This window comes from Gopherus evgoodei, chromosome 7 (genome assembly GCF_007399415.2).
Source record: "Gopherus evgoodei ecotype Sinaloan lineage chromosome 7, rGopEvg1_v1.p, whole genome shotgun sequence".
Classification (NCBI taxonomy): Eukaryota; Metazoa; Chordata; order Testudines; family Testudinidae; genus Gopherus; species Gopherus evgoodei.
In genome coordinates, this window is record NC_044328.1 from 74,632,549 (window position 1) to 74,645,742 (window position 13,194).

General features: G+C 48.5%; 1 protein-coding gene across 15 annotated transcripts in view; it reads left to right on the plus strand.

Moving 5' to 3' along the window:
* Window positions 1-1,424: 1,424 nt before the first annotated feature.
* CAMK2G (calcium/calmodulin dependent protein kinase II gamma) overlaps window positions 1,425-13,194 on the plus strand; it is a 163,689-nt gene continuing 151,919 nt past the window's right edge. For 4 of the 15 annotated variants that reach the window (XM_030569655.1, XM_030569654.1, XM_030569657.1 and 1 more), the window contains exons 1-2: window positions 1,427-1,636; window positions 3,477-3,571. In XM_030569655.1, coding sequence (XP_030425515.1) covers window positions 1,572-1,636; window positions 3,477-3,571 — 160 coding nt within the window. In that variant the 5' untranslated portion in view covers window positions 1,427-1,571. Of the gene's footprint in view, window positions 1,637-3,476; window positions 3,572-13,194 lie in introns of all 15 variants that reach the window. The other 11 variants (XM_030569650.1, XM_030569651.1, XM_030569652.1 and 8 more) reach the window with 6 other exon arrangements.

Consider the following 13,194-nt stretch of genomic DNA (forward strand, 5'->3'; position numbering starts at 1 on the left):
CCCTCTTCAGCTAGGCCTGCCGCTGCCCCAAAACACAATCTCCAAACTAGACTTGGTTTGTCATAAATCAAAGAATATTTTATTGGCAATCACTCAGAGAAAGAATCCTTAAACAGGAGAAGTGAAAATAAACTTGTCTATAAAGTTGCTATGGAAAGCATCTCCTGAATGGCACAAACTGCAGAGACAGAATGGAGTCTGGTTTACTTTTCTGGAGAGCACAAGGCTCGTCCTTTGGTGGGTACCTTAGTGGGATGAAGCCCCACCTACCAGTGAGTGTGTGTGAGTGCAGGGTAAGGCTCTGTCAGTTTTAAGGCACTGCATGAATTACTATTCTGCCATTTCACCAGTTGGTTATTTTCCTTAGTGATTTCTGTATGTAACCAACGAGACAAAGCACCCTCTGGCGAATGTTTTTTCCTCACTCCAGCGTGTGTCGTCTATGAATCCTGTGCTAACTGCTCAGGGTGCATCTATTTTCCAGTTCACATCAGCACCCCTAGTTTCTTTTATCAGAGTGTAGTTCCTTCTCCTTGGTGCCCAGAGCTAGCAATGTCAAGGTGTTCCCCCTTTTAGGTGCACATTCTCCACCTCGCAGGACATGCAGGGGTTATCCCCACTTCACAGGAGATCTGTCAGACTGCAGTTATCACTCTCTATGTGCATGCTAGGGTTAGGCAGCAGTAGTTTTCTTGCTCTTAAGCCCCTTCCTCTCCCCACCCCATTGGCCCATGGAGAGAAGGGAGAGACTGCAGTTTTCCTCCTCTCCTCTGCGTATGGTGGGGTCGCGCTCCACTAGTTCCCCTTCTCTTGGTGCACACAAGGGTTAATCTCCTGTAGCCTTATTTATCCGCGCGGGACTCTCAGACCGCCCTATTGCACGTTCCTCGCGCAGGGATCTCAGGCTGCAGCCCTCCCCTTTTCGGTGCATGCAGGAAGTTTATCCGGCTGCACTTCTACCTGCCCCCATGCCTAGGAGCAACAAGGGGTCAGACCCAGACCCGGGGAGCTCTCGGGCTGGTTTCCTCCTCACTATCGCTCCCTCCCTTACGTCCCCCAGCCCCATCCACACTCATAGGGCTCTCGCCGAGCTGGGGGTTCTCTGGCTGTGAGTCGGGGGCGCACCCGAGGGGCTCCCGCGCCCCGGTTACTCCGCTGCGTCTCCTCCTGCTCCGTGCTGGGGCGGGGGGGTCAGGCTGTAGCACCTTCCCCCGGCAGAGAGGCAAAGGTGGGGGCTCGCCTGCTGCAGCCTGCACGCGGGTCGGCCCCTTGCCTGCGCCCCCGGGCCCAGCACCGCCCGCTTGCCCCGAGCGCCAGGGCGCGGCCCCACCCCGGGGCCGGGCGGAGGCAGGGGGCGGGCGGGGGGTGTCTCCCAGTAAGATCTCGCGGTGCTGGCAGGGGCTCAGCCTCCTTCTCCTCCCTGGCGAGCGGTGACTGTGCAGGGCGGTGCGGGGAGCCAAGCAGCCACCGGAGGAGGCTGCCCCGAGGACAGCGCGATCCGCCCGCGCCGGCCGGCAGCAACCCGCGCCTCGCCCAGCCCCATGCCCGAGTGGCGCTGAGCCCAGCCCAGCATGGCCACCACCGCCCCGTGCACCCGCTTCACCGACGACTACCAGCTCTACGAGGAGCTCGGCAAGTACGGAGCCCGCCCGGCCCTGCGCCCCGGGGACCTCCGGCTGAGTCCCTTCCCGCCCGCCTCTCCCCCGGGAGCCCCCGCCCTCAGCCCTGCCCCGGAGCCTCTGCGGCACCTGGGCTGTCCCGCTCCACCTTCCTATGCCGGACAGGGTGCCCTGAGCTCCCGGGCTCCTCCCGCTGCCCTGGTCCTGGTCCTGGGACCGGCAGCTGGCGTCTGCTACACCCGGGGATCCTGCCCCTGCCGCCCCTACAGTGATGCCGGGAGGCTCTGCTGCACCCTAGGACCGCCCTCGTCCCCATTCTGCACGGGGAGTGGGTCCTGCCGCCCCCCGGGGTTACTCACATCGCAACCCCAAGTGTAGCTGCAGGTCAGGGTGCCCCCCCATCCTGCACCATGTGCGGCTGTGCACCCCAGGACTGCTTGGGGCTGCTGCATCCTGGTGATAGCCATAGCCCGGGACACTCACTCCAGCTGTCCTTGTTGTCGCTTTGGCTTCCTCCTGAGATATTCCCCCAGCCCTGCAGAAGGACCAGGTTCTGCGGCTGTATAGGGGATCTCCCCTCTCCCGTTTTGAGATCAGGCACTGCTGCACCCAACTCTCCTGCTCCCAAACGCACACCTAGACCTGCAGTGGGATCCTGTGGGGACATGGAGGTGATGCAGCAGTATACAGGATGGGATCACTGTGTGTTGATGCATCCCTGAGTACTGCTGTATCTTTCCCCCTCCTTCCCTGCACCAGTCTCTGGGCACTGCTGCATCTCTTTGCCCCATCCCTACACGGATTCCTAGGGGGGCTGCTGCAGCCTGCGTCTCTCCAGCCATGGCCCAAGGAATGGTGCTTGCAGTGTTTCTCGTTGGTTTATGTGGAGAGGTTGGGAGTGGGAGCAGAAGCTGAGTAGGGGTCAGGACTCTGGAGTGTAGGGAGGGGCCCGATTGCCTAGGGCCAGATCCTCTCTGATGGGTTAAGTTTTCTGTGGGGCTGCTGTGGTGTTCTGGTTTGTTTCTAGTTCCAGTGTACAGACTTTTCTCAGGACTGGTGGGACCTAGTTCCCCACTCAGAGGCTTGGATACTTCCCTGTCAGCTTCCCCGTATTCACCCTTCTGACCTTCCTGAGTTTTTCTTCCATCAAGCCCGTTCTCTTGTCTCTCTACCCACCATTTTTTCTTTTGGGGCCACTTTCCAAGTTTTCCCTCTTCCCCACAACCTCTTAGGGCTTGGCCTGTCTTTCCTTACACCCTTTTTTTTTATGCCATCTCCCTTTTCTTCTAAGAATCCTTCCCCTTTCTGTTCTGCCACTCAGTGCACTTCTCCTTACAGCCTGTTGCAGCAATAATAATTCAGATTTATAAAATGTTAAGTTACAAACAACAATTAGCCTGCCAGCCCCCTTGGGAAGAGGTATTTATCCCTAATGCACAGATAAAGAAATTAGTGTAGCACAGTTAATGTCTTGTTCAAAGTGCTGCGGTGATTCACTGGCCCAGCTGGGACAAGAACCTAGGAGAACTGATTCCTAGTTGTCTTCTCCAGCCACTAGACAATTACGGGATGGACTTCTTGGTGATGTTTCCAACCTTCTAGGCTGCTACTCTTTCATTCTTCAGCCTCTGTATATTATGTGTGCACTCTTCTCCCCTCCCCTCCCCTCCCCTCCCCTCCATGGTGCACTGTTTGTACTTTCTTGCTTAAGGCCCCTAGGAGGCCTCAGCTAAGCTCTCGTGTATACACTTTTCCTCTGGTGTTATTTGCTGACTTGACATATCTAAGTTGAGGATGGAAATTGTTCCTGTTGCATTATTATTTTCAGTTTCACAGCCCCCGCTCTCTTTCTTCTAGGGGAGCCTTTTCTGTGGTCCGCCGATGTGTGAAGAAAAATTCATCCCAGGAATATGCTGCAAAAATCATCAACACCAAAAAGCTGTCAGCCCGAGGTTAGTATCCAGATCTGTCCTTCATCCCATCGCCTTTCTCTATGAACAGGAGAAACATGATTGGAATTTTAGTTGCAACAAGTTTATGGGCTTTGTAGGTGATTGTCTTGTAGTATGAAGTAATAAGCAGTGATGCAAATGGTAGCCTGAAAGATTGTTGCAGGGATCCCAACTTCTGGGAGTACTTCATGTCATCTTTTCTCTTTTTGAGGACCTACTATATATCCTCAATGAGCCAGCATTGCTAGAGGTCTTCTGTGCTTTTGGGTATAGTCTTGCTGGATAAAGGATCTTTCTAGTTTCAGGATGTCGTCATAGGTGGTGTATTCCTCTTGTAGCTAATCCTATGTCTAATGTGTTCATATTTGAACTCGATAGAAGAGATCTCTATAGCTTCTGAAAGAAGCAAATTAAATTTCTGTTGTTCTTTGCTGCCACCTAACTCCCAAAGCCTCTCTTCAAAACCTGTATGTGTCAGCTGAGCTCAGAATAGTGGGACAGGAAGGAACAGAGAATCTGTCATCTCAAATTTATTTGCTGAACTTTTCTTGTGATTTGCCCTGGTTTATTTCACAAGGCAGGCTCTATATGCATGAAGTGTGAAGTGGCTTCCACTGTGGAGGGACACGGGCAGGAGCTGAAATCAATGGGGAAAAAACCTGAATTGGATTGCAGCAGGAGGAACTATAAAGAGAGATGTAACTGCCTGAGATCTCAGAGGGAATGAATGTGGAAAAGGAGGCTAAGAGAAGACTTACTGCACTTAGGCCATTCAGTTTTGACAGAAGTGACAAATGCTATGCTCCTGATGAGCTAGATGATCAGCCAGAGGCTGAGAACCAGGTAGTATGTGACCAGCAACTGAAAGGGTGACACCAGAGCGGCAGAAGTTGGTGGCAGATAATTTTGATGAGCACTTCGGTAGCAATGAACATAGCCCAGGCTGTCTGACTCTTAAAAAAGAGAAAAGGACGGTATACTGTCTTCCTAGTGCCAGGGCGTGAAATGTGATGACAAGCAAAGCATAGCCTGCAGAGTAGCAGTGAATGTTCACCTAGTGTAGTTCATGTGAAAGCTAATGACAGGTGCAAAGGGAGAATAAGTGGCTCAAGAATGACTTTAGAACCCTGGGAAGAGTGCTGCAGACCGAGGTCAAATAGGTGGTGACTTGTCTTTCTAGTAACTAGTGCGAGTAAAGTCAGGAGTGACACTGGAGACCAGCCAATGGATCTGTGGATGGTTTAGAAGGGGAAGGCTGTTGATGTACAAGAAGGGTCCCAGTGCTCCATAAAATCTCCACTGAAGCACAAGGGGTCCCAGTTCTGTGGGTTCAGAACTGGCAGGGCTAGTTACAGAGGCTTTACACTGACTAGGAAATGGGTAATTGGGAGCATTTGCTTAATGAAGGGAGACTATGATGTAGTGGACACAACTGAAACTTGATAATTCAGAGAACCATCCTGTCAGCATTAGTGGGTACAATCCTCTTTGTATGAGGGATGGGGTAGTACTCTAAAGTAACAAAACCAGCGAGAAACAATTTCCCCATTAACGGAGTGGTAGTGAAATAATCTGGTACAGTTGCAAGAAATGGCTATGTGGGGCTAGAGGAAAATGAGAACAAAAATCCCTAAACCAGTTACCATGGAGTACAAAATCTCTAAAGAACGTGGTCATGTAGGATTTCAAGTACTCAGAGAGCGGTTGAGTTACAAGTACAAGAAGTGTGGAACATCATCACTTCTTAGATTAATTAAAGGACACATATTTGAGCCAGGAAGTAGGGAATCCAGCCAGAGGAGAAATCCTTCTTGATCTACTTCATACCAGTAGGGAGTTCTTGATTGAAAGCATAAGTGGAGTAGGACACTTCTGTGCTAATAACTGTGAGCTCTGTTAATTCAAGGTATTGATGAATAGATTCATAGAACACAGCTGTCCAAAGGTATCTGATTTGGAGAGAGCAAGTGTGGGGGGAATTATGAAACTGACTGAAAGAGAGAACTATTGGGAGGAGGAAGTAGTGACTGATCAGGCTTCTTGAGGTCCCACTGAAATATCTTATGGCCACAAGGAACTTGTGTTGGAAATTAAGTGAGGAAAGACAAGACAGCAAAGAATTAATGATAGTCAAAATGGTTGGTGGGAATAGGGGCTCAGATACGGTGGGGCTGGGAGCCATGTAAGAACCTAGATGGATAAGCACTGTAAAGGCTCTTCAAAGTAGAAATATTAGAGAGATGTTAGGGCTGTTAGCCGATGATAGAAATGAAATCAACAACTGTAAAACGGCGGAGCTGATGAGCAACTTTTTAAAAAGCTGTTTATTACGGCAGCAGGACCGTGAGATGAATTCTGCAATAGCTCGGGTTTACCTTGCCTGCTGCTCCTCATTCCCATGTTAGCTCTTGCCTCACTGGGAGCACACACTCATCTGGCTTCTGCACATATTATGGTATCCTCCCATTGCCCCACTTCCAACACCCTCCTCAGATTTCTGTAAGGTGTTTGACTTGGTCCCACACAACACTTTAATTAAAAAAACTCTAATGATATCAAAATAACATGGTACATGTTAAATAGATTAAAAACTGGGTAACTGGATAGGTTTCTAAATGTAACTGTAAATGGGGACGCCTCATTGAGTGGGTGTGGTTTTCAAGTGGGGTCTTGCAGGGATCTGTTCTTGGCCATATGCTGTTTAACATTTTTTTTATCAGTCATGTGGAAGAAAACCTAACATCACTGATGAAGTTTGTCGACAACACAAAGATTAGAAGAGTGGTAAATAATGAAGAGGATGAGTCACCGATACAGAGCGATCTGGATTGCTTGGAAAGCTGGGTGCAAGCAAACAGTGTTTGTTTTAATATGGTTAAAAGCAAATGTATAAAGCTAGGAGCAAAGAATTCAGACCATTCTTATAGAATGGGGCACTCTATCCAGGGAAGCAGTGGCTCTGAAAAAGATTTGGGGGTCATGGTGGATAATCCCGGTGTGATGCTGTGCCCAAAAAGGGGGGTTGCAAGGTGTCAGCCCTGCTAGGAGTGGGGCCGACAGCCTGAGTCCCTGTTAAATTAAATTACCTCCTCTTGTTTTTAATTGATAAGGGGGGTTGCACACACAGGCTTGCTGTATGAAAAGGGTCACCAATACAAAAAGTTTGAGAACCATTGAGTGCTAATGTGATCCTGCGATGCAGAAATGGGAATCTTGAGCAGGAGCAGAGAGATTATTGTATCTCTGTATTTGGCAGTTGTGAGATCGCTGCTGGAATAGTGTTAAGTTCTGATGCCCACAATTCCAGGGCATTGATTAATTGGAGAGAATTCAGAAAAGAGCCACAAGCATGAATAAAGGATTAGAAAACTTGCCTTATAGTGATAGTGACAGACTCAAGGAGATCAAGCTATTTAGCTTAACAAAGATAGTTAAAAGGTGATTTGATAACAATCTGTAAGTAACTACATGGGGAACAAATATTTGACAGTGGGCGTTTCCATCTAGCAGAAGAGGTATAACATGATCCAGTGGCTGGAAATTGAAGCCATGCAAATTCAGTCTGAAAATAATGTACATGTTTTTTACAATGAGGGTAATTAACCATTGGCACAGTTTACCAAGGAGCGTGGTAGATTCTCCATCACTGACAATTTTTAAATCCAGCTTGGATGTTTCTCTAAAAGATCTGCTCTGGGAATGGTCCCTTCTGGCCTTGGAATCTAGGCATTTGCTTAACTCCTGCCTTCCACACAGGTCAGCCCAAACCTTCTGACCTGCCTCTTGCACTGGAGGAGGACACCCCTTTGGCTTGGCTTCTGCATTTCAGAGCTCTCATATGCATTGCTAAATTGAACATTTAAAACCTGCTTCTAGAGGATTTGAACCTGTGTTTTTCCCAGAGTAGTTACTACTGCTTTAACCAGAGGTGCCACACCACTGACTGGGAATATAACCTATGCTCACTTCACAGCGGTTGACCTGCTAGCATGCTTCGCCTGAGTTCAGTCATAGAATATTAGGGTTGGAAGAGACCTTAGGAGGTCATCTAGTCCAACCCCCTGCTCAAAGCAGGACCAACACCAACTTAATCATCCCAGCCAGGGCTTTGTCAAGTCGGGCCTTAAAAATCTCTATGGATGGAGATTTCACCACTTCCCTAGGTAACCCATTCCAGTGCTTCACCACCCTCCTAGTGAAATATTGTTTCCTAATATCCAACCTAGTCCTCCCCCACTACAACTTGAGACCATTGCTCCTTGTTCTGTCATCTGCCACCACTGAGAACAGCCAAGCTCCATCCCAGGGCTTACTAAGGGCAAGGAGCTCTGACCTGCTTCCACTCTGGCTTTGTAGGAAGAGGTACTTCCAAAGAAGTCTTCCTCAAGAAAAGAAAAGCAGTGGGGTGTGACTGACTCAGAAGTGATGGAGATCATGATGTGTAGCTGAAAAGCAGGGAAGGGAATGCTTAGGGAAAATTAAATGTAATATGAGAGAAATCAGTGAATCCTAATGCCTCTGTTAATGAGCTTAATGAACTGCAAACTGTTGTTTCTTTCTCTTGAAAGTCACGAACTGAAGGGGAACAGGAAGGTTAGAAATAACCTATGTGACATTCATACAGTGTTTCCCACCCTAAAAGCGTAGAAAGCAAATACTGTCCTGATTTTTATTTTAGAAAGGGAAGTTCTGGTAATCGCAGTCAAATAAACTCATCCCTTTATAAAATAATGAGACAAATATAAAGGGCAGATCTGTAAGGACCTCACACAACTCTAAACCAACTTCCTGACATTATAAAGAATGAACATTGTCAGATTAATCTGATCTAAATGCAGAGTCAGTGGACGCTTTTGACATCATAGTTGGACTTCATTAAGCTACTTGGTATTTGTTTTACAGTGGAGTCGATAAGGCAGGGACTACTGTGCTAAGCACCGTATAGAGGCATAGCAGAATGCCAGTCCCTCCCCCCCACGGCTTGCAGTTAAAGTCAGGGGTTCTCAAACTGGGAGTCCGGGGGTTGCGAGATTATTATGTGGGGGATTGCGAGCTGTTACTTCCATCTCCAAATCATGCTTCGCCTCCAGCATTTATAATAGTGTTAAATATAAAAAAATGTGTTTTTACTTTACAAGAGAGGGGTCACACTCATAGGCTTGCTGTGTGAAAGCGATCACCAGTACAAAAGTTTGAGAACCATTGGTCTAAGTACAAGACAGTAGCCAATGCTGGGAGGGGGATACAGTGCTTCAGCCACCTGAAATTCAGGTTGGCTTGGATACAGTCTGTCACATGTCCTGAGAACTGGCTGGAAGGACTAAAGGATAACGATAAACAGTCATGTCTTGACTCGTGGGGAGGTGTCTTGCTGAGGCTGCCGGGATAGTTGTTAGGCCTTATTTTGACTTCAGCTGTGTAGAGTGGCTTGGAAGATACCTGTGAATTAGGAGTGAGTGAATTGCTTAGGGTGAGCCAATGGGTCTGACTAGCAGTAATCGCTTCAGAGGAAAGAACCAAGGAAAATTTAATCTGACTGTTGGAGGGAGGTGGAGATTACAGATTATTCTGTAGGGAATCCATCTCCTGAGGGGAACGATGGAAACCCCATCAATAGCATCTTTTCAGAGTATGCTGCACAGATTCCTCCAGAATAAATGGTATGAGACGGTCTTACATTGGTCCCAACTGTACTCTTGACTGGCAGGGAGGTATCTGGAGCAGTTCCCGCACAGTAATGGGAGGCAGGAGAGGATTTTCTGCTGTTGGCCTTTGCCCCTGTTGCATTTGCTGCTGAATCTTTGGAAGGTGATGTCCCCAAGGACATAACGAAGGGGGCAGCAGGCTGCCCTTTGCATGAAGATGTTTCTCTTAGGCCTGATCTTTGTTTCTGAATCAGTACCTGTAATAGGATAAATGTCCTTTTTGAGATGTGAGGTGGCACCTAATTGGGTGCTGGAGTTGAAACTTAGCCTGTGGTTTATTGCCAGGATGTGGCCATTGTGGGGTTCAAAGCAGCAGCAGTTTTGCAACTCTTGATAAGGCTCCCCGGAGAGTCCTGGCAGTCATGCCTGCTTTCTCTCTCCTGCCCTCGGAAACAGGAGATGATTCTCACCCTGACTCGGGGAGGAGATTCTCTGCTGCACCCAGGCATGTAGTCTGCCTCATTTGTTGCTCCTGGGTGTGCTAAAGAGGCAGTCAGACAGTTGTCCCTCTTGGGAGTCTGAATGGTAGGAGTTGGCTCATCACCCATGGATTGAGTCCTGTGACTGAGCTACAGGGAGCAGAAGGGGCTCAGTTCCATGAGGGCTGTGGGTGGTGTTTCACAGTATCAGTTTCCTGGCCTCCAAAGGCTCCAGTACCAAGTGAGTGCTGTGTGTGTGTGTATGTATGTGTGTGTGTGTGCTGACCTGCAGTCGAACATGGACTACTTTAAATCTCAGTCTGGCAATCGTGAGAGCAGTCCAGGCTCCTCTGTAGCTACAGCACATCCAGCTGAATTGGGTGCAGGCAGCAGTGGTGCACTGCAGCCCAGTGCGCTGGCTTCTCATTAAGGCGAGGAGAGCCCACACCACCACTCGCAGGAGCGTGAAGCACAGATTCTGGGGTGTCTACAAGTGCCTGTGTGTGTTTCCTTGCAGAGACACTGCATCAGACCCTGCCTGTCAGGCTGCACTTGGGACATCAGGGTGTGTTACATGATGGAATCTGGTGGTCAGGGCAGGGAGTAAAACAGCTTTTCTGTCAGGGTGGGCCTTGCTGCTAACTTCTCCCATCCCAGCCCCTTCCTCCTCTTTCTCTGTTAGCTGTCTGAACTGCATGCATAGGGAGTGTGTGAGAAATCGACTGCAATGAAAACTTGGGATTGTTGCTGTCAGTGTGTGTGTGAGGGACATGGGAAGTGACACTGTAGAGGTTTCTGGGTCACTCACTTGTTGTCTGGTGTGGATAATGTTCAAATGTAAGGAGTGGGAGGAGGGGTGGGGTTAATAAGGTGGGGGGGGCTGAAAAATATTTCAAGGGCCCATCTTCTCCGTTAAATGTATCAACTGCCACTGGCTGGACTCCTCTGTTCTGAGTTTAATACACATGTGTGGAGCAGGAAAATAAGAAGCCAGGGAGAACGGGGGGCGGGGGGTATTAATCCGCTGATGTCATAAACTGCAGACTTGCACCTCGTGCTAGCTGCCTTTCTCTCTACCTCTCCCTCCTCCTGCCGTCTGCTCACCTCTTTATCTTGCAGTGTCACTTATAAGTACACTTTTTTGAATCATGATTATCACTGCAGGAAACTTACCTGGAGAAGTAGGTTCTGCATGTGTAGAGAGAGAGAGACCCTGACCTTGGAGAAGAGATGGGGGAAGGGACAGATGGCTGCATTTCACTTTCACCAACAGCATTAATTGCTCTGTGTGTGGCAGGATGGCCAGCAGTCGGGGTACGGCTTGTGCTGTGGTTTGCAATGGCCGGAAGCTGACTGCCTGTTACCTGATGTGGGTTTCAGTGCAATGGGCAGGGTTATCCCAGGTTGCCTCTCGGTTTACGCTGTATATTTTATAAAGGAGCTGGAGCAGGGCAGCAGATTTCACTGTATGTCTGTCCTCTCTGGTCCCACGGGGTGTTAAATTACCAGCATTAACAATGGGGAGGGGGAAGGGAGAAGTGGCAGGCACACAGATTGAGCAGGAGTTCCTGGTGTGGGCGTGTGGCCCCTGCAGAGGTCTGGGAAGAGGGGCTGGAGTTTTTTCCTTTCCTGTTTTTAAGACTGGGTTTGTGCATGGCCCAGATGTGATAAGACTAATTCCTGCTGGTGTCCCAGAGGTCCTGGGCTCTGCAGCACTAATCCTGTTGGTGAGCCCGGTCTGATGCATGTCCTGGTGTTCTTCAGGCTGAGCAGGTGAGGGTGGGGGTTTTGGAGCATACTGTGGATTCTTGGGACAGGGAGCATTAGCTGTGCTTCTTGTGTGAAAGATGCTGTGCAAAATCAAGTTGCACATAGCGCTTGTATTGAATTTGGGGGAGTGTGGAAATTTTCCTGCTGTGGATGGATTTAATCTCCCTCTCTGGATATAGCTAAAACCATCCCTGCCAGAGAGAACGCTTATCCCTGGATCATAGAGACACTTCTGAAGAGGGAATTTTTTTCCTCATCTACCAAATGGCAGGTTATTATCGCAGACCTTCTCAAGGAAGGATTGTATGAGCCTCCTCCCCTCCCCCACAGGATTTTATTTCCCCAACCCCTACATATTGCAAGATTAAAGCACTGGCTGTGGGTATTATTGCGTATGCAATAACTTGTCAAAGATGCTCTATAAAAAGGGGAACATGCAAATATAAAACCTAGGTTAATTTTGTCCATTTCCCCCTGCCCCCTCCAGCCCCTTCACTTGCCCACTGTCTGCTTAGGCATCTTCCCCCTTTCTCAGCATCTCATGGTTGTCACACATTGTGGGTTTTTCCTTGTGTAAACATAGTCAGTGTGCACACCTCACCTCTTGAAATCTGAGGGAGAGTTAACCTACCAAACATTTTAATGACTATTTGTAAGCTGTAAAAGGAAGAGAGGACGCAGGAGTGAGCTAAAACAGCTGGTTTTCAGAGCAGCCTATGGCTGGGGAACTGCTGGCCAGAGAGGTGCTTGGGCGCAGGGAAGGTACTAGCTTGGGAAGGTAATGTGGGATATTGTAGGAAGCAATTCGCTGCCCTTTCCTCATTCTGCCTACTTGCAAAGCAGCTGGCTGTGGAAGGTAGGAGGGAAGAGAAGCAGCCAGAATGAACAGGTTTGTGATCGGTGAACATACTTGCTCACTGGAGTTTCTGCCTATGGAAGAAGAGAGGAAGTGTAACTCTGCAAGTCATACAACTCTTGTTCCTGCCAGCCATTACCACAACATACTTAATGCTTCGGGCTATGGGGTTCTGTGAGACAGGTTGACCTCAGATTCTGTTCCATCCCTGCTTAAAATAAATGTCTGTTGAAATACTGCCTCATACTGCAGTAATGGCTCCCCAAACACTCTAGTATCATTGCTTATATGCTAATTGAATATTGCAGTAGAGTATTTCTTAGGAAAAGAAGTTGGTAGAGTGGAAAATCTTCAGCGATAAGCATCTTGGCTATTGAAAGACTATTAGGTCATGAGCTTCGAGTCGCTCCTGAGGGAATTGCTGGTCCCTAATCTTGAGATTTTGTGCTCTGGTGGCTTTTTGCATCTGTTACCTCAGGATTCAGTCCTAGCTCCTACTTGGACACCAAGGTCCCTTGTTGGGTAAGTGTCAGTGTGTCCATCAGTGGCAGATAATTAATAGTAAAGTAATAGAAACAGATTGTTAAGATCAAATGTGTGCCTTTTTAAAATAGATGCCCCCCTCCCACCCTATCTGATTATGTTGCAGAGCTGCTGGTATGTGTAATTCTGAAATAGGGGGAAGCTGGTGGTTGGTGCACATGGCTGGCTCCAGAGAACTGCAAGCATAATTTAGCGCTGTTTGGAGAGCTGATTAATGTTGGATATAGTCTGCCAGATCTAGCCTGTTTTGTTACCAGGGGGCAGGAAGTTAAGAAATGCCTGTGGCTCGCTGTATATGCTTGAAACTCTCTGTTCTAGCTCATACTGGCA